Source organism: Oryza sativa, chromosome 10 (genome assembly GCF_034140825.1).
Source record: "Oryza sativa Japonica Group chromosome 10, ASM3414082v1".
Lineage (NCBI taxonomy): Eukaryota > Viridiplantae > Streptophyta > Magnoliopsida > Poales > Poaceae > Oryza > Oryza sativa.
The window spans coordinates 21167668-21191122 of NC_089044.1; the positions used below are offsets into that span (position 1 = coordinate 21167668).

The 23455-nt window shown below is 44.8% G+C and overlaps 4 protein-coding genes and 1 non-coding gene across 5 annotated transcripts; 3 read left to right on the forward strand and 2 right to left on the reverse strand.

Moving 5' to 3' along the window:
• Positions 1 to 1693: 1693 nt before the first annotated feature.
• Positions 1694 to 1765, forward strand: TRNAR-UCU (transfer RNA arginine (anticodon UCU)). The gene has a single exon. It is a non-coding gene; the product is annotated as a tRNA-Arg (tRNA).
• Positions 1766 to 1784: 19 nt separating this feature from the next.
• On the reverse strand, positions 1785 to 6201 carry LOC107279124 (ATP synthase subunit alpha, chloroplastic). The gene has a single exon (XM_015758263.3). It carries the CDS (start codon positions 3419 to 3421, stop codon positions 1898 to 1900), a length of 1524 nt encoding a protein of 507 aa, XP_015613749.2. The 5' UTR covers positions 3422 to 6201; the 3' UTR covers positions 1785 to 1897.
• Positions 6202 to 7704: 1503 nt separating this feature from the next.
• LOC136353764 (glutathione S-transferase U17-like) lies at positions 7705 to 9093 on the reverse strand. Its single transcript, XM_066304980.1, has one exon. It carries the CDS (start codon positions 8997 to 8999, stop codon positions 8760 to 8762), a length of 240 nt encoding a protein of 79 aa, XP_066161077.1. The 5' UTR covers positions 9000 to 9093; the 3' UTR covers positions 7705 to 8759.
• Positions 9094 to 12571: 3478 nt separating this feature from the next.
• Positions 12572 to 13719, forward strand: LOC4349181 (probable glutathione S-transferase GSTU6). Its single transcript, XM_015758264.3, has 2 exons — positions 12572 to 12974; positions 13076 to 13719. The coding sequence occupies exons 1-2, from the start codon at positions 12648 to 12650 to the stop codon at positions 13466 to 13468; spliced, it is 720 nt and encodes a 239-aa protein (XP_015613750.1). The 5' UTR covers positions 12572 to 12647; the 3' UTR covers positions 13469 to 13719.
• Positions 13720 to 17189: 3470 nt separating this feature from the next.
• LOC4349185 (uncharacterized) lies at positions 17190 to 22934 on the forward strand. Its single transcript, XM_066304578.1, has 4 exons — positions 17190 to 17611; positions 17690 to 18052; positions 21814 to 22275; positions 22382 to 22934. The coding sequence occupies exons 1-4, from the start codon at positions 17285 to 17287 to the stop codon at positions 22754 to 22756; spliced, it is 1527 nt and encodes a 508-aa protein (XP_066160675.1). The 5' UTR covers positions 17190 to 17284; the 3' UTR covers positions 22757 to 22934.
• The last annotated feature ends 521 nt before the right edge of the window (positions 22935 to 23455 follow it).

Genomic DNA, 23455 nt, shown 5'->3' on the forward strand with positions numbered 1-23455 from the left:
CTCCAGAAAAGCAAATCTTGATCGAACCTATATTTGCTCAATGGATACAATCGGCTCATGGTAAGACGACATATGGGTTCGATATACTCTTATCTTCAACGAGCGGTCCCGCTTTCAATGCGGGTCGAACCCTATGGTTACCCGGATGGTTGAATGCTGTTAACGAGAATAGTAATTCGCTTTTCTTAACAATAGGACCTGGAGATTTCTTGGTTCATCATGCTATTGCTTTAGGTTTGCATACAACTACATTGATTTTAGTAAAGGGTGCTTTAGATGCACGCGGTTCCAAATTAATGCCGGATAAAAAAGATTTTGGATATAGTTTTCCTTGCGACGGCCCTGGTCGCGGCGGTACTTGTGATATTTCTGCTTGGGACGCGTTTTATTTGGCAGTTTTCTGGATGTTAAATACCATTGGATGGGTTACTTTTTATTGGCATTGGAAACACATCACATTATGGCAGGGCAACGTTTCACAATTTAATGAATCCTCCACTTATTTGATGGGATGGTTAAGAGATTACCTATGGTTAAACTCTTCACAACTTATCAATGGATATAATCCTTTTGGGATGAATAGTTTATCGGTATGGGCGTGGATGTTCTTATTTGGACATCTTGTTTGGGCGACTGGATTTATGTTCTTAATTTCCTGGCGTGGATATTGGCAGGAATTAATTGAGACTTTAGCATGGGCTCATGAACGGACACCTTTGGCTAATTTAATTCGCTGGAGAGATAAGCCCGTGGCTCTTTCCATTGTGCAAGCAAGATTGGTGGGATTAGCTCACTTTTCCGTGGGTTATATATTCACTTATGCCGCTTTCTTGATTGCCTCAACATCAGGCAAGTTTGGTTAATTTAGTTAATTTTGTTGTACTGTATCAGCACCTAGTTCATTACTCTTGATGGAGGGGGAGGATCCGCCTTCTTAGATTTCTTTTTCTATTTATTTTTCCATCTAGGATTAGAACCGTATACTTGGTAGATAGTAGGAACGGCACATTATGGCAAAAAAAAGTTTGATTCAGAGAGAGAGGAAGCGGCAGAAATTAGAACAGAAATATCATTTGATTCGTCGATCTTCAAAAAAAAAGATAAGAAGCAAAGTTTACCCTTTGAGTTTGAGTGAAAAAACGAAAATGCGAGAAAAATTGCAATCCCTGCCACGTAATAGTGCACCGACACGCCTTCATCGACGTTGTTTTTTGACCGGAAGACCTAGAGCTAACTATCGAGACTTTGGGCTATCCGGACACATACTTCGAGAAATGGTTTATGCATGTTTGTTACCGGGTGCAACAAGATCCAGTTGGTAAGGATAAAATACCCTTTCGTATTTGTATGGATTTCTGGAATTGATGATCGTAGAAGAGCCCTCTTTACCATTTTGTATAAATGGACTATTCTATTTGTATAGATATGGTAGAGGGGCGTATTCAACCCCCCTTTTATCCACTAGTTCCCCTCTCTTTAGTTTAACAGGATAGAACAGTTTGGTAGCTGACAAGGCTCATAACCGTGGGGTTGCGGGTTCGATTCCCACTACCCGCTCCATATTCCTTCTTTATGATATATGCATCATACATTTGTATATGCATTTGTTTTTCTTTCCTAAAAGAGTTTTGGTCTAACAGTTTTTTCTCTTGGTCCGATAAAAAATGAAAAGAAAGAAGAAAATATGAAAAAAGCGTCCATTGTCTAATGGATAGGACAGAGGTCTTCTAAACCTTTGGTATAGGTTCAAATCCTATTGGACGCAATCTTATTTCTATCTATTCTTTAAATAACTATACTAAAAACTAAGAAAACTTTTTTGCATGATTCAAATGAAAAATCTTTCTCAACGATTTCTCCTCTACTACTTCTACTAACAAGAGTAGACGTGCAAAATTTATGTTTGTTCCTGAAGGGAAAACCGTTCGAGTTGTTCCTGAATAGCTTCCTTCAAAAGGATTTCCGCTTCCTCGGTGAATGTCTTGCTAGAAGATATAATTTCTTGGAATTGAGGTTTAGTATCTTTTAGGTGTTTACGTAACTCATCCAGAAATTTCTTTACCTGTCCAATTTCTAAGGAATCAAGATATCCTCTTGTTCCGATATAAATAGTAGCTATCTGCTCTTCCACTGGAAGAGGATTTGCTTGGGATTGTTTAAGCAATTCTCGTAATCGTCGGCCCCTTGCCAATTGATTCTGACTTGTTTTATCGAGAGCAGAGGCGAATTGTGCAAAGGCTTGTAACTCCGCGAATTGAGCTAATTCCAATTTTGATTTGCCAGCTACTTGTTTCATGGCTTTAATTTGAGCCGCGGATCCTACTCTGGAAACGGAAATACCCACATTAATAGCAGGCCGAATTCCGGCATTGAATAGATCTGCGGATAAGAATATTTGTCCATCTGTAATGGAGATTACATTAGTAGGAATATAGGCGGAAACGTCTCCAGATTGAGTCTCAACTATTGGTAAAGCAGTCATACTTCCTTCCCCTAAAAGAGAATTTAATTTAGCGGCTCTTTCTAAAAGGCGTGAATGCAAATAAAAAACATCCCCTGGGTAAGCTTCGCGGCCGGGGGGTCTTCTTAATAGAAGGGACATTTGGCGATAAGCTTGTGCCTGTTTGGAGAGATCATCATAAATTATTAAAGTATGCCGTTCGCGGTACATAAAATACTCAGCCAGGGCTGCTCCCGTATAAGGAGCGAGGTATTGTAATGTAGCAGGGGAATCCGCCATTTCAGCTACTACAATAGTGTATTCCATGGCCCCCTCTTCATGGAAAGTAGTTACTACTTGAGCTACGGAGGATGCTCTTTGACCGATAGCTACATAAACACATATTACATCTTGCCCTTTTTGATTGAGAATTGTATCTGTAGCTACTGCTGTTTTGCCGGTTTGTCTGTCCCCAATAATTAACTCTCGCTGACCGCGCCCAATAGGAATCATCGAATCGATAGCAATAAGCCCCGTTTGAAGGGGTTCATATACAGAACGCCTGGAAATTATACCCGGAGCAGGAGATTCAATTAAGCGAGATTCCGAAGCTACAATTTCGCCTCTCCCATCAATAGGTTTAGCCAGAGCATTTATAACACGACCCAAGTAAGCCTCGCTCACGGGTATCTGAGCAATTCTTCCTGTTGCTTTTACAAAACTGCCCTCTTGTATCATCAACCCATCGCCCATTAATACAATCCCAACATTTTTGGATTCCAAATTCAGAGCAATACCCCTAGTCCCTTCTGCAAATTCGACTAATTCGCCTGACATTATTTCACCAAGACCTATAATACGAGCAATCCCATCCCCCACTTGAACTACGCGACCGATATTCTCAATCCCTACTTTTCTATTATATTGTTCAATACGTTCGCGGAGAATTTTATGAATTTCGTCGACTCGAAGGGTTGCCATTAGTGTTTCTTTACTATTTTTTTTTCGGAAGCAAGGGGAAAAATAATGCCTAAATTCTAAAGGAAAGTAGAAGTTCAAGGCCTAATTAATTTAACTCTTCCATTCCATGGCCCCGAGAATGCTAATATTAGCACGAATCGTACGGAAATGTAACTCGGTATTCAAACAACTATTCAGAGTTCCTAGAGCTCCTTGTACGGCTTGTTGGAAAACCCGTTGTCGGACCTGATTCATCGCCCTTTGTTTTTCAAAATAAAGGGTTTCGTTTTTAGACTTTTCTAATTGTTCCAAACTAATAGAAGTGGCATTAATCAAATTTGCTTTTTCTCGTTCTATCTCAGAGTATCCATTCATTCGATACTCATCCGCTTCTAGTTCGACTTTCTGTAATCGAATTCGAGCTTTTTCGAGCTGCTCAATGGTTCCTCTACGCAATTCTTCCGAATTTCGAATAGTACTCAAGATCCTCTGTTTTCGATTATCTAATAAATCTTTTAATGAAAGTAGATTACCTTGCTATTAAGTTTACAACTTTTATGATCTCTTCCCGAACCAAACATGAATCTTTCGATTCATTTGGCTCTCACGCTCCCTTTTTTCTTTTTTTGCTATGGCTACTTCCATATTTTTTTTAATGTAATGAGCCTATCCTCTACCCTCTCTTTTCTGTTTATATTTCAATATACCGAAACCCATATAAGACTAGATAAATATTAAGAGGACTCTTCCGCCTAGATAAAAATCTATCGTGGGCAGCAAAGTTGTTTTTTTATTTGTATTTGCCCTTTAGTTAAAATTTTCAATTTCATTAAGAAAAACTAAATAGAAAAATGGAAAATGAAAATGGATAGAATTCCTACTTTTTTCTTCAAATCCAAAAACTTTCTCCTTTTTTATACATAGGTCGTCGATTCGGCATTGGATAAAAAAGGGCAGGGTGCCCCTTCTAGTAAATAGTTCAAACCATTTTATCGATATGAGTGTTCTATATCAGATAAATTCTACATTAGCTATTTCCTGTTTAAAGCATTTGGTACTAATACTAATATAGTTGTAGAAAGAGTACCCCCTTTTGCCTAGACTTCAAGCAGTTTAGCTTTAACCGTGTTAATGGTCTCATATTATTGGTCTATAGAGAATCAAAGTTGATTTGATTTACCAATAGGTCGCGAAATGCTATGGTTCTTTCATATGATTTCTGCATTTATTCAGAAGTAATTCGTCGAGATCGTGCACCCTTTTCTTATTTATTCGAAAAATACTAAAAAATATTCTAAAGTGCAGCCGGATAGATCCAATCTATTCTTGAAATAGACAACTCGCACACACTCCCTTTCCAAAATAAATCAATACACCAACCACTACAGTTAGATTTATTAGATTTGTTGCTAAAATATCGGTATTAAGCCCGAAACTCCCAGCGGATGGCCAGTGAGCTAAAAAAACGAAAGAATGGGTTACATTTTTCATATGCTCTCCTCTTATAGATAGGACGAACAAAGAACAAAGTTTTTCGATCACTTACTTCGCTCGCCCTTTTTGATCGGTTTTTTTAATGCAATTTTTTTTAATAGAAATAGATTCAATTTAGTAATTTCTTTTAGATTAAGTCTTAGATCTCGTTTGACCTGTGAAAGACCTCCTTTGTTGAAATGTTCCCAAAATTCCTAAAATAAAAGGAAAAATACTTTCCACTGCCCTAAACAAAGGGCGGGAAGCAAGACGGCGAACATATCCTCTAAATTGATCATCCTCAAATCAGCTATTCCTGGGGTGGGGTATTGTCTGTCCCCATAAATAGAAAACTCTAGGAGTAATAAATTAGGAGTAAAGTATTGATATAATTGGAATTGCAGAAGCAAATACCAATTTACTAAAAAAAGAAGAAAGTATCTAATCTAAAGGACTCGTTTTCTTTTTTAGGATTAAACAAAAGGGTTCGCAAATAAAAGCGCCAGTGCCACAACTAGTCCATAAATTGTTAAAGCTTCCATAAAAGCTAGACTAAGCAATAAAGTACCGCGTATTTTACCTTCTGCTTCTGGCTGTCTCGCAATACCTTCTACAGCTTGTCCTGCAGCAGTACCTTGACCAACTCCAGGCCCAATAGAAGCAAGACCTACGGCCAATCCAGCAGCAATAACGGAAGCAGCAGCAATTAGTGGATTCATGATGAGTTCCTCGTGTCAAAAAAAAGAAATGGTTAAGGATACAATCAACCAAGAAATTCATATTTCTAAGCTCTATTGGACAGAAGTAACTAAAAAGTACAAATTGAAACGATAATCTGAATTCTCCGAACTGCTTCGAGATCTCCTTTTTAGTTTCTAATCATTAGAGGTTTGTGTACTCATTATTCTATTTCTCTTTCTTTCCAACCAACTGATCTTTCATTCCATCCTTCTTTCTTTCCTCTTCGATATCCTTGAGTTTCTATTTTTTCCCCTATCATCTAATTCATAATAAAAGGTGAAATAGAGGAAGAACCCCTATGGAAATCGACCTAATCCAGATCCAATAGGAATTAAATCAAGATATCCAATTGATAACAATATGCTGCATCGAATTGGATATGGAATCCGATTCCATATATCGGATTAGATAATGAATCTAACTTGGGAATATATAATATCCCATATCAATTTGTTTCTTCTATTTTGTTTGTGTATTTTCTCATTTTCTATTGAATCGGATTCAAAAAAAATTCCTTAAAGTGGAAACCCATACAAAAGATGACTGAACTTATAGACATAAAGGATATAGATCTAGCCTGACTCCGCCCCTCCCTAATGCCTATATACTTTGTTTGGCAATTCCGTAATATAGCCTATTCTCTCTTCTACAACTCTAGATTGTATATTCATACGCAATTCTAACTATTTTGTTTTCCAACCAAGCGAATTTTCCGCAACCATGCATGAATTGAGTTAAGCTAAAAAAAAGACTATTTTGAAAACTAGTCAATTCAATGATGACCCTCCATGGATTCACCTATATAGGCTGCGGCTAACGTTGCAAAAATAAGAGCTTGAATACCGCTTGTAAATAATCCAAGAAACATGACCGGTATAGGAACTACTAAGGGGACTAAAGAAACAAGAACAACAACGACTAATTCATCCGCCAATATATTCCCGAAAAGTCGAAAACTAAGCGATAATGGTTTTGTGAAATCTTCTAATATGTTAATTGGTAAAAGGATTGGAGTTGGTTTAATATATTTCTCGAAATAACTCAATCCTTTTTTGCTAAGACCCGCATAAAAATATGCCGCTGACGTGAGTAAAGCTAAAGCAACAGTAGTATTTATATCATTCGTGGGCGCTGCTAATTCTCCATGGGGTAACTGTATAATTTTCCAAGGTAAAAGAGCACCCGACCAGTTCGAAACAAAAATAAAAAGGAACATAGTTCCAATAAAGGGAACCCAGGGACCGTATTCTTCTCCAATCTGAGTTTTGCTTAAGTCTCGAATAAACTCAAGGACATATTCGAAGAAATTCTGACCATCGGTTGGGATGGTTTGTGGATTGCGAACAGCTATGATAACTGAACCTAGCAAGATAGTAATTACGACCCAAGAAGTGATAAGTACTTGGGCATGAATTTGGAAACCTCCTATTTGCCAATAGAAGTGTTGGCCTACTTCTACGCCCGATATATCGTATAACCCCTTGAGTGTTTTAATGGAACACGGTATAATATTCATATTGTCCCCTGATAAAAAATGAACTTCAAAAAAAGAATTCTTTTGATTCAACCATCTTTTTCTCAACTCAGCAACGTGAAGTATTAATCTTATATTTAGGATATCAAGAAATCACATCAGATGATAATATATATCAATACCCTCTAATATATATCAATATTCCCCGTCTTTTTTCTATGCAAAACAAAAAAGAATAGTAAGTGATTCCATAAATCTACGCAGTTGCCCAAGAATTAACTATTCTTCTTAATCAATGATTTCTTATATAGAGAGAACGGCCCTCACAAATTGCAAATACTAATTTGTTAAGAATCAATCGAATTGAAGTCATAGTGTCATCGTTGGCTGGAATCGATATATTCGCGAGATCTGGGTCACAATTTGTATCGGCTAAAGAAATAGTAGGAATCCCCAAAATGGCACATTCCCGAAGAGCTATATACTCTTTTTGCTGATCGAGGACGATCACAATGTCAGGCAACCTCGTCATATATTTGATCCCGCCGAGATATCTTTGCAAGGTAGATAATTTTCTCTTCAAGATTGCCACATCTCTTTTTGGGAGATGGTGGAATTTTTCCATCTTTTCTTCTGCTCTTAAGTCTCTAAATTGAGAAAGTCTAGTTTTAGTAATCGACCAATTCGTTAACATACCACTGAACCACTTTTTATTAACATAATGACAACGAGCCCTTATTGCAGCTGATGCTACTAAATCCGCTGCTCTTTTTTTGGTACCAACAATTAAGAAGCTTTTTCCCTGACTTGCTGCATCAAAAACTAAATCACAAGCTTCTGATAAAAAACGGGTGGTTCTAGCGAGATTTGTAATATGAGTACCTTTACGCTTTGCCGAGATGTAAGGGGCCATTTTAGGATTCCATTTCTTAATACCATGACCAAAATGAACTCCCGCTTCTATCATCTCTTTCAAATTGATGTTCCAATATCTTCTTGTCATTTTTTCCACACTTCCTTTTGATTTTTTCTTTTTTTTCATCCTACCTTTCCATTACGAAATTTCTTTCTTTTCGAAGATTAAGAAAGAGCCGAAATAGCTTGAAATAAATAATAATTGTTCCGATGGAACCTTCTACATGGTATAAGCATAACCTTAATGAATTAACTAAACTTCTTTTTAAATTAAAATAAAAATAGAAAATCTAACCTCTTAGCGTTCTAAGGTCAAAAATCTAGTTTAAAGTAAAAAATCTGCTTTATGTATCCTTAAATCATATAAATGGGGTAAATGGTGATTCTGATGTCTCATAGAAATTGTTTGTTACGTCAGAATCAGAAGAAACTAATTCTGTATGGAGAAACAAAATATCTCTCATTTCCGACGCAAATAGTTTTTTTTTTTGAATTTCGAAATAAAGGTTCTTGTTTTGTGGGTAACGGTGCACAAATTTTTGGTGTAAATTGAATTTGAATTACATGTTTGCATATTTGTACTACTTACCATCTTCTATAACTTTCTGAATCTGATATGGAAAAACGAGGGGATACCGGGATAGTTACCTTGTCATCGATGTACTTTGCCCAGAACCGCTCGACGGCGCGGCCGTAGGGGTCGCGGGGGAGTATGGACGGGGCGCCATTGGAGGCCGGCCAGACCTCGTCGATGTACTAGACGATGATGAGAGACTCGGCGATGGGCTTGCCGTGGTGGAGCAGCACGGGGATCTTCTTGTGCACCGGGTTGGACCGGAGCAGCAGCTCGCTCTTCTTCCCCACCGTCTCCTGCAACATCTCGTGCTCCACGCCCTTCAGCTTCAGCGCCACCACCACGCGGTTCATGAAGGGGCTCGCCCAGCCGCCCACCACGCGCACCGCCGCCGGATCGCCTGAACTGTTAGTCGACGACATTTTCGCTATCTGCTTCTTCTTGGTGCAGTGAGGAGGTTGCTGCTGATGTTCATGTGTTTATATATACGCAATTATGGAGCGCTTTTCGCTTACTATATTGGAAGCTTCGACGACCACTTACGTGCGTCGTTGTGTGTGTCATATGGTTTATTTTTTTCTCGGTGGCGTGATGCTTGGAGCCTTGGACTAGTATATTGGGCTGACGTCTCTTGATGTGTTCCCTTTTGTCATGTGAGGAGGATTTTCTGTGGTTGCTAGCGATGGAACAATTTCCACAGCCACTAGTCGTTGAGGGCGTGTGACATTGTCTATCCATGTAGGTAAATTGTGCGCCGAGGAGAGAGGAGGGTTGGGGACCATGTCTACACCGGGTTTGCGCGCCTCCACTTGATAACGAGAGCCTCTTTAGAGAATACAACAATGTTGTTTGAAAAAGGGGAAGCGCATCCGTGCATGGCCAGAAAGCAGAAGGAAGGGGGGAAGAACGGTGGCCAACCTGCAGCTCACCGCCATCAGCTTCGGATCGAGAAGCCGGAGAGGGGCGCAGAGGTGGTAAAGTGGCGGTGACCCTAACCCTGACCCCGATGACAGTGCCCTCGCCCGCCCATATGCGTCTCCATCCGTGCCGTCAAGCTTTGCCTTCTTTGATCCGTGTAGGAGAAGCTCGCTGAAGAGGGGAGAGGAGCAGGGGTGCCATGTCCGAGCCAAATCCGCCCTAAGCTCACCATCCCATTCGACGACGACAACAGGAGCTTGCCCGCGGCAGTTGGGTGCGGCAGCAATTGGGTGCAGAGGTGGAGAAGCGGTGGTGCCCCGACCCTGACGGCGGTGCCCATGTCAGCCCACACCTCCTGATCCATGCCGTCGAGCTCCCGCTTCCCTCGCTCCTGCGCCGCCGACCTCCGCTGCTTCCGGGGAGCAAAGAAGTGGTGGTGTGCCATGCTGGAACTGGCCACCCAGCTACCCCTCCAGCCGACACTGTCTACGCTTGGCACTTCGCTTTCTTTGTCCGATGCCTTGGCTTCCTCTGCCGGTGGGGGGTTAGAAGGCACAGAGGAGGGAGAGAGAGAGAGGGGAAAATGAAAAGTGAGATATGATAATGGTGACACCTACTACAAATAACTTGCACTATGGAGCATGTATCTTTCTCTGAGCTTTAGACCTAGCCCCTAGGCCGGTGACAAGTGACAACCGAGACCTAGCAAGTGCAGTACCTGCACTGCTTTCACCCTCAGCGATTGCGAGACCAACAGGTCGATTTCCATCCCTAGATCACAAGAGGAGACAGGCAGGTTTGACTATCAGATGAGATGGGTCACTCGTTGTACTTGTATGCTGCAGAGCGATCGTGTGCCAACGCGACGGGTGGTTCTGTACTTCTGGGCCCTGTGCTCGGCCATTATACTGCTGGGCCGTAGGTCAATTGCTGGGCCTTAATGGGTCAAGGAAACTGTTCTGCTGGACCATCGGTCAATTGCTTTGTTCAGGGGATAAGTGCACTTTGGTCTCTCTATTTGTCGCCCAGTCCGATTTTCGTCCCTTGGTCACAAAACTGGATACAACGCATCCCTCAACTTACAAAATCGTGCAGAAAAGGTCCCTCGGTGGTATTGTACCCAGTTTTGGATTATGTGGCGCCTACGTGGCTCCCTTTGACTAGTTCTTTGTCCCACGTGGCATTGACGTGGCAATTGGATCCCGGGAAAATAATAAAAAACCGTAGGACCCACATGTCAGCTACACAAAAATAATTAATAAAGGGTGGGACCCAGGTGGTCCCACATGTCAGCCTCCCTCTTCTCTCTATCCCCCCTCTCTCCCCCCCACACGGCGAGGAGAAGGGCGAGCGGCAGTGGGCGGTGGGCGGCGGGCGGAGGGCGGACCAGAGGGCCGGTAGGTGGAAGCAGAGCGGCGGCGGGCGGTGGGCGAAGCGAAGACGGGCGGCGGGCAGCGTGGTGAGAGCGCAGGGAGGGAGGAGGCGAGCTCATCGGGGCGGCTAGCGGGAGAGGGGGCAGCACGCGCCGGCCGACAGGAGGGAGGGAAAGGAGTAGCGGTGCGCTAGGGTCGGCAGCCGGCAAGAGGGCGGAATAGTAGCGGTGGCCCGGCCTCTCCACGCTGGTCGGCATCCTCGTCTCCTCCCTCTGCAATGCAATGAAAAGCTCGACGGCGAGGCGCTGTGGGTGGGGCTCGACGGTGGGGCGCCGTGGGTGGGGCTCGACGGCGACGGTGCACAGCGGGCGGCGGCCAGCGACCGTCTCCGCCCCCCTCGTTGGCAGCCGCATTTTTCCCTCTCCGTGCGCGCTTGCTGGCCGGTGAGGAAGGATGATCGCGCGCACTTGTCGGGGCGACGCGGCTACAACCAGCAGCGGTGACGAAGGAGGAGAAGGCGTGGGTGGGGAAGGCGGCGAGGGGCAGCGGGGTCGGTGGTTGGGGGAGAGGGGCTCGGTTGCGGTGGAGGGGGGGAGATGGCGGCATTGATGTCGAGAACAGGCGAGCGAGGCGGGGCGGCAAGCCGCCGCTCCTCTTCCGCTCTCCCGCCGCCGTGGCGCTGTCGCTCCACCCACCGCCCGCCACGATCGAGTCACGTAGGCGCCGCGTCATCCAAAACCAAGCACAATACTGCCGAGGGACCTTTTCTGCACGGTTTTGTAAGTTGATGGATGCATTGTATCCGGTTTTGTGATCAAGGGACGAAAATCGGACTGGACGACAAATAGAGCGACCCAAAGTGAACTTGTTCCTTGTTCAGGTCCTTCAGGATATACGGGCTCCCAAATAGGACCAATTTTGTCCTCAGAACAACAAAGATTCCAAAAAATAGTTACCCCTGAAATCAACAAGGTAAAAGATGAATTTGAATTTTGTTAAGTTAAATTTGATGAACTGGGGCCTAGTTATCGGATTTCACCGAGCGCTGGTAATTCTCATTAAACCGGTGTTCAGAGCCTAGTTCAGAACAGGAATATCACCAGGAAATTGCATGCTGAGAACAATCCTGAATGCTGCATACCATCATGTCTCGTTCACGCTGTAGCGGAGAGGATATGTCACTTCTTGGAACAGCCTAAAGTAGCTGATGACTTTGATGTGCTGATGCTGATGCATACTGCTTGCAAAACAAGAAATGATCATTCCATTAGTCAAACATACTAGCAAAAATTGATAAACCACTCGGCGGCATGGACAAGGCTATACTGTATTCTTACGTTTGACCTGAATGGTCAGCCTCCCTTCATTTCAACACCTGAAATACTCTTCTGATGATGAAACAAATCATGAAATTAACGAGACCCCATGCTCGCGTTACAGCTGGAACACGTTTTAGCTACCTTCTATTTCTTGAGAAAAAAGAAGACACAAGGTGCACGTCACTGATCAGATCACTGACGCAAAATATTTTACCAGTAGTTTATGCCAAGTATGCAGACTACGCAACCACAGGGCAGTATACTATACTCTGTTTTGCTCTGTTCACGGGTAAGTTTGAGATGATATGTCAAGACTGCAGGTCTGCAGACTGCAGCCACAGGAACGGTCTATATATATACGTCCTGGCCTCTTAATTTCTTCCCAAGGAGGAGTCGATCGAGCAGAAGAGAAGCCAAAAGCTCCAATCTTCGAGAGACGTGTGAAGAACATTCGATCGCCATGGCCGGGGGAGGCGAAGAGCTGAAGCTGCTGGGCATGTGGGCGAGCCCGTTCGCTCTGCGAGCGAAGCTTGCGCTCAGCTTCAAGGGCCTGAGCTACGACTACGTCGAGGAGGACTTCAAGAACAAGAGCGATGTCCTCCTCAGCTCCAACCCGGTACACAAGAAGGTCCCCGTGCTCATCCACAAAGGCAAGCCCATCTGCGAGTCGCAGGTCATCGTGCAGTACATCGACGAGGTGTTCCCCGACGCCGGCGTCACCCTCCTCCCCGCCGATCCCCACGATCGCGCCGTCGCTCGCTTCTGGGCTGCCTACATTGACGAAAAGGTTCGTCAGATCACCATGCACTTTTATTGATTACTTGATTTCTCTCTTATGTTTGTGAATTAAGCTGATTGATCGATCTGCGTGTGTTCTGTGCGTTGCAGCTGTTCAGTGCGTGGATTCTGGTGTTCAGAAGCAAGACGGAGGAGGAGAAGGCGGAGGCGGTGAAGCAGACGTTTGCGGTGGTGGAGAAACTGGAGGGAGCACTGAGCGAGTGCTCCAAGGGGAAGCCCTTCTTCGGCGGCGACACCGTCGGCTACGTCGACGTCGTGCTCGGAGGCTTCGTCGCGTGGGTGCACGCGATCGAAGAGGTGTTCGGCCTGAACCAGTTCGACGCCGCCAAGACGCCGCTCCTGGCGGCGTGGTTGGAGCGCTTCGACGAGCTCGACGCCGTCAAGGAGGTCATGCCGGACATTGGCAGGCTGGTCGAGCTCGCCAAGATGAGGCAGGCACAGGCAGCGGGGGCGGCCGCAGCCGCCGCGGGTGAGGCCAGTTGAAGTTTGCTGAATCCTGGAGGGGAGTTTGAAGTTTGAAACACAACCATATAGATTGTCGTGTGCTTCCACATTTTCGCAGTTCCTATGGCTGTACCTCGTCTTGTTTCTGCAACTATGTTCATCAGTTCGTATTGCCGCACCGTGTATCTTCGCCATGTACCGTCGCAGTTGCCAAGTGGGAAGTGGCTATTCTACCAAGATGATGTATGATGTGCTACGTCTATATTAATTCATACGTTGATTTGTTTCAATAATATTTGTTCAAATAAACTTCTTCATACAAATGTATTTTTTCCTACTCCCATTTTCATTTCTTTTTCGAAAGGCCGTCACCCAAGACATTATCATTCAAGAGGTTTGCTCTGGTCTAGCATTGATACCCCTAGGTACTGGTATTGCCAGGTACCAAAACAAATCCAACCGTTTAATCACGAGGGGTACAATCGAGAACGAAATAAAGCCAGCACCCGGAACAAGCTTGCGACGTCACCGCCACCGCCACATTCTTCCTTCCCGAAATGCAAGTATGCATCGTTTCCTTGCCGAAGTGCCATTCCTCCGTGCAGGGCGACGCCGGCTAATATCCCTGTGTACTCTCCATCCCCCATGCCGCCGTCTCTCCACCTCCGCACGGCGGCATGGGCGACTAAATCGACTGTGTTAGTGGCGGGCAGCGACGGCAGAGTCACATAAGTAGGCAGAGAGGTGGAAACGTAGCTCGCATGGAAGTAGATGAGGGATGAAGATGCGGCGATGCAAAGATATATGAATGCCACGGCATTGGTTGGTCTTTGCCTTCTCCACTCATCCGTCCATACAAATTCAAACCGAGAAAAAAAATTTTGCAATGTGAAAGGACAATCTTACCCTTCCACTTCTATTTTATGAGCACTACCACCCCAAGGACTAAAATGGTACCTCGTGGTACCGACCTACGCTAGCCATTGGATCAATCAAACTAATGGATAGGATTCTGTCGACGAGGGATACCCGTAGACAGGATAAATAGGGTATTGAGGTACGTTGGTACGAGGATCTATACGATACGACATCACGAAAGACAAAGATAAAGATTATATTGGTTCAGGCCCCTCGTGAGGTAATAGCCTTAGTCTAGTTTATATAAGATTTATATGGAAAACCACAGAGTATAAAGAGAACAGACGAATCCGGCGTTACCGGCGAGACCCTTGTCGAGATGGTTTGACGAGATCTCCCGACGAGTCTGGCTTCGCGTCCTCCGGCTTCGTAAATTATGGTAAGTGTGTTGGCACTATGATTCGATGATCTGAACCCCTCAGGGGGTGTGCCTTTTATACCGTGAGTTGCCTTAGTCTCTAAGTAGAACTCGGAGACAATGAACCCTACACGATATATATAGGATAAACCCAATCATCTCCGAGTAGGACTCTATTAATCACAAGTCCGTGAGGATATTTTCCATAATATCTTGTAGATTTCCTTATCACATACGGAAGTATATCGTATGGATGATGGTATACCATACTCGTATGTTTCGTCAGTCATAGGATAAGAGGTATGTTTTATCCGTAACCATGATAGATTCGGTATCACAACAGCATGCTGGACGGCAAAAAAGCTCATCATTCAAACCTTGCAGTAGCACGAGGCATAAGGTAATAGATGATAATACTGGATCAAAATTTCTGCTTATTACTTGAGCTACGAACATGCTTTCTAAACTGCTAAACGATATAATTTTTTAAAGAAACTTTTTATATATTTTTTCTTTAAGCAATGACTTTATATTTCAAATTTATAATGATTAATACTTAATTAAATACACGTTAATTGCTCGTCTTATTTTCCTTGCTAACTAGCCAAGCACAACAGCCATATCAAACGCAGCCGTCATCGATGACGAACAACGGAACAGCCGAACAAGCAAGCGTCACTGATCAGATATTACAGTAGTTGTGCCACGTGTGTAGCACAGACCAGGCAAGTAACGAGGAACAAGAGACAGACCAGCACCATATAAGACTATCTCTAACAATAATACCCTTAACAGGAGACCCATTGGACGGTATGTGTCACCTGTGGCAAAAGGGTCACGCACCTATTTCTTGCCTTCTCCAACAGCGAACGCAAAAGGAAACCCTGCAACACGGACAGTTTCCTTCGTGGGCCCGCGATGAAATTTTTACGCGGGAAACGGAGGGTGTCGTGCGAGATATACCGGGCGCGGGGCGCGGGACTGCGGTGTTGGCTCGATGGCGGGATTGTTTTGCCGCCCCGGCTGCATGTGAGAAGGGAGTCTCAGTGGCAGCGAGGTAGCCGCCGGCGAGCGACCGTTCGGACAAGGCCGAACGTTGGCGCAGCAGAGTCAATCAGAACACAGGTAATATGATTTCTAGCATTTGCTTGTTCGATGTCACATTCCCTTTTAATTTGTGGCTAATTCCGTTCGAACATTTGCTTGTTCGGACAAGGCCGGCTGCATGTTTGCTTGTTCGATGTCACATTCCCTTTCAAAAGAATGCAAAGCGGCAGAAAAACCAAAAGCCCACTGATCTGTCCGAAAGATTTCTTCAGATTCGCCAGCGCGAGCACTTGAGCCACCAATATTTTTATCCATCATCCTATTACAACAGAGATTCAATTAAACATGGCACAAACATGCCAGGGAGGGTGCGGTCAACAAAAATTTGAGCGGCGTCGCTGGGGCTAGGCACAGCATGCGGCGCGATGCGCCCTTGGCCAGGGTGCGAGCGGCCGCGGCCAAATCCACGTCGAGAGAGAGGAGAGATGGGACCAGGGATGAAGGAGGGTGGGGTTGGAGAGAGATCCATACTTGCGAATCCTAGCTCAGAGCAGATCTCGCCGGCGGCGGAGCTTTTCCTATCACCGGGGCCAGGTGCGCTTTCCTCTTCTCTCCGCCTCCCGCGAAACAGTTACGCTAGGTGTTTTGGTTGAGGAGAGAGGGCGCTCATATTTGAGTTCCGCCTCGGTTGGCACCCAAAGTAGGTCCTTAGTATGGGTACTCTGTTGGACCCTGTTTTTTTCCGCTACAGTAGCCTGGAGCACGCATTTTGGGTTTGGTTGTCGCTATGCCTAGGCTGTTGGAGATAGTCTAACGACTGCGTTTATGCAAAGCAAGGGCAGTAGAAAGTTGCAATCTGGATGGATTGTCAGCATCTCAAAACTTACAGGGTGATGGAGAATAGTATTGCATAGTAGTGGTGGGCAAGAAAAATGGAAAACTCAATTCATGCTTTAAGGGGATATCCCCTCATTTTTACATGTTACTTAAAATGTCATAAAAAATTGAAAAAATTTAGTAGGATAGATCAATATGTGATATGTCACTTTACAAACATGCATATTAAAATTCAACTTATACAAGTAGAAACAAAAATAATAAATTTGACTACGAATAGAACGTGTAATTCACAGTCAAATTTGTTATTTTTGTTTCGAATTATATAATTCGAATTTTAGCTCGCATGTTTGCGAAAAGATATATCATATATTTATCTATATTGATAAAATTTTCAAATTTTTTTATAACTTTCTGAATGCTATGCATAAAACGAGTGGATATCCTCTTGAGGGACAAAAATCCACTTCCAAGAAAAATCAATGAAGTATATTCAAAACAAATTGGTCACTGGCTGAATAGTTTCTACATCAGTTAACCCTGCAGGCAGAGGCAAATCTCTCTCTCTCTATATATATATACACCACCTATCATAGCTTCGTACCTCCAAAAGACAAGGAGCCCAACAAAACAAAAGCCAAAAGCTCCAATCCTTGGGACGTACTACTGCTTAGGCCTCAGAGCGTTGGATAGCCATGGCCGGAGGAGGAGATGACCTGAAGATGCTCGGCGTCTACGTGAGCCCATTCCCACTGCGAGTGAAGCTCGCGCTCAGCTTCAAGGGCCTGAGCTTCGAGTACGTCGAGGAGGACCTCCACAACAAGAGCGATCTCCTCGTCAGCTCCAACCCGGTGCACAAGAGGACCCCCGTGGTCATCCACAACGGCAAGCCCATCTCCGAGTCCATGGTCATCGTGCAGTACCTCGACGAGGCGTTCCCCGGCGCCGGCGCCGCCCTCCTCCCCTCCGACCCCCTCGACCGCGCCGTCGCTCGCTTCTGGGCCTCCTACGTCGACGACAAGGTAATTCGTATGATCACCGTACATCAGTTCTCTCACGCAAGCTTTTCTGACGATTTTGGTGCTGATCGAATGATGCAGCTGTTCAGTGCGTGGAAGATGGTGTTCAAGGGAAAGACGGAGGAGGAGAAGGTGGAGGGGAGGAAGCAGACGTTCGCGGTGGCGGAGACGCTGGAGGGAGCCCTGAGGGAGTGCTCCAAGGGGAAGCCCTTCTTTGGCGGCGACGCCGTCGGGTACGTCGACGTCGCGCTCGGTGGCTTCGTCCCGTGGGTGCATGCGATGGAGGAGCTGTTCGGGTTGAAGCAGTTCGACGCCGCCAAGACACCGCTCCTGGCGGCGTGGCTGGAGCGCGTCGGCGAGCTCGAGGCCTACAAGGCGGTCATGCCGGACGCCGGCATGATGATAGAGTTCAAGAAGAAGCAGGCACAAGAAGCCGCCGCAGAGGCCTGAGGCCAGATGAAGGTGTGCACTGATCCAAGAGGGTGGTTGAACACTATTACATCGATTGGTTGGCGCGCAAAAGGGCGGCTACGTATTCATAGTGATTATTGTCTAATAATAATATAATATAAATAACAAATTAGTGTAAACTCTATCTAATGCATCCATTATTCACATTCACATTTGTTATTTTTTAGGCCGGGCCCGCTTACATCTGATAGCTTATAGGTCATAGACTGCCCTCACAGACCAACACATGCAGCCGGGAAGAATTTCCCGGTCGGTCACCCATCCCAAATTGCTCGGGAAGAATTTCCCGGTCGATCACCCATCCCAAATTGCTCTAGGCCAAGCACGCTTAACCCTCCAGGCCAAGCACGCTTAACCCTGGAGTTTTTTTGGAGATCGGCTTCCGGAAAAGAAGCTTAACCCTCCAGGCCAAGCACGCTTAACCCTGGAGTTTTTTTGGAGATCGGCTTCCGGAAAAGAAGCTTAACCCTCCAGGCCAAGCACGCTTAACCCTAGAGTTTTTTTGGAGATCGGCTTCCGGAAAAGAAGTTGTAACTTGTTAATATGAGTATTCTATTAATCCTATTAAGCCCTAGGCCGGGATGTTACACCCTCACCCCCTTAAGAGAGATCGACGCCCCCGTCGATCAACCCCGCCCTGGAGTTCTTTGGAGATCGGCTTCCGGAAAAGAAGTTGTAACTTGTTAATATGAGTAGAAAAGAAGTTGTAACTTGTTAATATGAGTATTCTGTTAATCCTATTAAGCCCTAGGCCGGGATGTTACACCCTCACCCCCTGATTCCCGGTCGGTCACCCATCCCAAATTGCTCTAGGCCAAGCACGCTTAACCCTGGAGTTCTTTGGAGATCGGCTTCCGGACACCCTCACCCTATTAAGCCCTAGGCCGAGATGTTACACCCTCACCCCCTGATTCCCGGTCGGTCACCCATCCCAAATTGCTCTAGGCCAAGCACGCTTAACCCTGCTCTAGGCCAAGCACGCTTAACCCTGGAGTTCTTTGGAGATCGGCTTCCGGAAAAGAAGTTGCAACCTGTTGATATGAGTATTCTATTAATTCTATTAAGCCCTAGGCCGGGATGTTATAATTTTAAATGTATTAATATTGCATATTTCCAAAGTGACGCAGACCCACCTAGTTTGTAAAGTAATATTACTAATTTGAATTGTATTCTTGCTAATATTGTAGTTATAGAAATTTGACTATGGGGGTGTTAAGATCCGGGGTGTAAAGTTTTGGCGTGTCACATCGGGTATTATATAGGGTGTCGCATAGGGTGTTTGAGCATTAATAAAAAACTAATTACAGAATACGTCAATAAACCGCGAGACAAATTTATTAAGTCTAATTAATCCGTCATTAATAAATGTTTACTATAGCACCAAATTATCAAATCATGGAGCAATTAGACTTAAAAGATTTGTCTCGCAAATTAGTCGCAATCTGTGTAATTAGTTATTTTTTAGCCTATATTTAATATTTCATGCAGCTGTTTAAACGTTCGATGTGATATGGTGTAAAATTTTTATGTGGCAACTAAACATGGCCGCCTATGTTGTAGTTGAAAATACGTCGCATCATGTATGGATGCACCCGACCAAGAAATGCAAGCGTGACACAAAATGTATATGGATAATACAAGAGAATGGGAAATAAATTAACAAGACTTAGTGTTAGTTTACAGAACTTAGGCCCACTTTTTTTCTCAGCTCCAAACTTCAACTTCCTCACTTTTCGTTCGTACGTTTTTCAAACCGTTAAACGGTACTTACGTTTTTACGTTTTTAGTAAAAAGTTTTTATGTAGAAGTACTTATAAAAATTAAATAATTTTTTTTAATTTTATAATAGTTAATATTTAATTAATTATGTAGTAATGAGTTTTCTCATTTTACGTGTGTTAAAATTATTCCTCGAACTCCCAAAAATGAAAAAAGAAAATATTCCTCCAACTGGTGCCACCGAATGGAGACTTAGTGTTCTGGAACCAGTCAACCAGATTGGTGATAACAAGAGCTGACTTCTTTGATTTTTACTGATCATCGTTTGAGCGTCACAGCATACGCACACATGGCAATCAGAATTCAGAGAGGAAGCAGTCAGTCTAATCTCCCTAATAATGTATATGCACAAGAAAACAGGTACAAGTGCAGATTGAAACAGGTACAAGTTCAGATTGACGTTTTTTTTTAAGGGGAAGGACGGCAGGACATCTGCCGGAATTTAACAATAGAGAAGGTATGTCCTGTTTGATAAAGTAAGCTACTTCGGTTTCTGAACAAGAAGAGTTTGGGAAGATTCTTCTATTTCTTTCTAACCAAATATTCAACCAGGTAGTTAACAACGAGCCTCTAATCGCATGCGCTTGCTCTTTGGAACCTGCAGGGGTCAGATTTTGGAATTGGCAAACTAGGCTCCAAACTTGTCTGACAAAGACACATTCACTGAACAGATGATGTATCTTCAAAAGCGGTACAGAGACAACATATCCAATTGCATGATTAGTGTCTCCGGAGCAAATTCTGGGCAATAAGGGTTTTTTTTTATAAAGAATTAACAATCCAAAGAATTTCATTTTTGGTTCAACCAGGGCCCTCCATAGAGATACAAAATCATTCCTAGCGAAGGAACCTTAAAATTGAAAGAGATACGCTCTTGGTTGTGTAGGAACCAGGTTCAGTCCAATCCCAGGAAATGTCATCCGGATCTTAAGAAAGCGAGACCAGTTGGAGCAAACCTCCAAGCTGCACCAAGTCATGCAATTCCTCCACATAGGTGAATTGTCTAAAAGAGGTAAGCCATTTGTTGTCTCTCATCTCAACTTGCATGGTTCTTTGCTTTCTATTTACCAGACTGAAACAGTTGGGCACAATATCTTTTAAACATCGATTTTGGATCCAATTATCATGCCAGAAACTAGTTTTAGCACCGTTGCCCACTGATATTGTTGTTGCTGCTTGAAAAAGTCTTTTGTTCAAATCGTCACAGAGTAGATTAATGCCTACCCAAGGTTTGTTCTCCTCCTTCCACTTGAATTAGAGCCAGCGGAGTTGAAGAGCTCTTGAGAATCTATCCAGGTTTGGGAGGCCAGCCCCACCCAATTTCTTGGGTTTACAAACTGTTTGCCAGTTGATCAAACTGTCGCTAGGATTTTAGTGATCGGGATATTTGCCTTTCCACATAAACGATCTTCTGAAACGGTCAATTCTTTTAAGTACCTATTTGGGTGCTTGAAAGACCGTAAGATGATGTGTCGGCGTAGCACTTAAAATAGAGGTAACTAGTGTTTGACGTCCCGCAGAGGTAAAAAAATGTCCTTTCCAGCCTGGCAGTCTTGACCCAATCTTATCTATCAGCCTTGCAGATTGACGTATCAGATGACAAATAATGGAGTAGCGACGAGTATTATGTGTTTACGTGAATAATACAAATGATGATATCAAAAGGATTGGAACAGATTTGTCAGCCACTCAGCCTACGCTTCTTTGTACTGAAGTCAAGATAAGTGCAATCGTGGCTGAGTTTTTGAGAGCATCACCCAATATACTAGTCATTGATGAAGAAAGAAAAATGAATGACCAGCTTGACCATGCTCATACTTTTCTTTGATTCTTGCCCAAGCATATAAACTTTCGATTGTTTATTCAAACCAGAATTTTATACCAGAATATAACAAAAAAACAGTCGTCCGGCCTCTTCGTGGAAACTGCAGATTTCAGAGCTCAGGCTAATATAATTTGGGCCTAATTCTATAAATACGCGTCATCTCCTTCCACCTCAACACCAACCACCAAACAGAACAGAGCTCGCAACTCACAAGCTGATACAGAGCAGAGACCATCGGAGTTCAGAGTTCAGACACGAGAAAGCCATGGCCGGAGGAGGAGACGAGCTGAAGCTGCTGGGCATGTGGGCGAGCCCGTACGTTCTGCGAGTGAAGCTCGCGCTCAGTCTCAAGGGCCTCGACTACGAGTACGTCGAGGAGGATCTCAAGAACAAGAGCGAGCTCCTCCTCAGCTCCAACCCGGTGAACAAGAAGGTGCCCGTCCTCATCCACAATGGCAAGCCAGTCTGCGAGTCGCAGATCATCCTGCAGTACCTCGACGAGGCGTTCCCCGATGCCGGCGCCACCCTGCTCCCCGCCGACCCCCACGAACGCGCCGTCGCTCGCTTCTGGGCCGCATTCTGCGACGACACGGTACCAACTCGACCACCACCACCTCGCATCGATCCATCCATCTGATCATCCGCGTCGATTCCGATTTCCGTGTTGTTTATGCGCGGTGGATTATTATTTTTGGCAGATCGCGAAGGCGTCGCAGCAGGCGTCGTCGGGAAAGACGGAGGAGGAGAAGGCGGAAGGGGAGAAGAAGGTGGTGGAGGCGCTGGAGAAGATGGAGGTCGGGCTGAGCGAGTGCTCCAAGGGGAAGCCCTTCTTCGGTGGCGACACCGTCGGCTACGTCGACATCGTGCTCGGCAGCTTCCTGGCGTGGGTTCGCGCCGGCGACGCGATGAAGGGCGTCAAGAGGTTCGACCCGGCCACCACCCCGCTGCTGGCGGCGTGGGCCGAGCGCTTCGTCGAGCTGGACGTCGCCAAGGCCGCCATGCCGGAGGTGGACAAGCTGATCGAGCTCGCCATGGCGAGGATGGCTGGCGCCGCTGCTGCTGCCACCAACTGAAGATACACCAGTTCTCTTCTAGTTCTAGTTCTGTTTAAGGTGTTATTTTCTTCGATGAAAATAAATGTTGAATGAAGGGGTGGGTCAGTGTGTGTGAGTATGGGAGATCTTTCACAACTTAAGAAGCACATGTATGCCCTTTTGTTCTTATATTTCTATCAAAAAATTTACCAATAAATATCTGATAGCGTTGACTCTATTTTATTTCCATAAAAAAAATAATGGCTAAAATGTATTAAAATTACATCTAAATATATGATAGTGTTGACTCTTTTTTATTTCTATAAAAAAATAATGGCTAAAATACACCAGTATCCTGTACTAATCCGGATCCCCTCCTCCTACCTCACTCTCCTCCCGCAAATCAGATGGCACCCGAGGTGCAGCCCTCCCCATTGTCATAACCCCACCGCTCATCGGAGCCGGCGGCCGCCGCGGCGAGGGAGGTGGCGACGGCGAGGAGCTCGGCAGCGGGTGCGGTAACCGAGAGGGAGAGTGGTAGCGGGTCGCGGAGGTCGAACACACGAGGGAAGAGGCGGAGGAAGTGGAGCGCACCTCGCCGGTGGAGCTGTAGTGCCCGTTCCGTCGTGGCGCCTAGCGGGAAAATTTAAATTCTAAAAACCCTATTTGCGAAGATTGTTTCTTTGCTTGTTGTCCGTTTCCGTGCCAATTCCAGATCTCAAATCCCCAATCCATCGT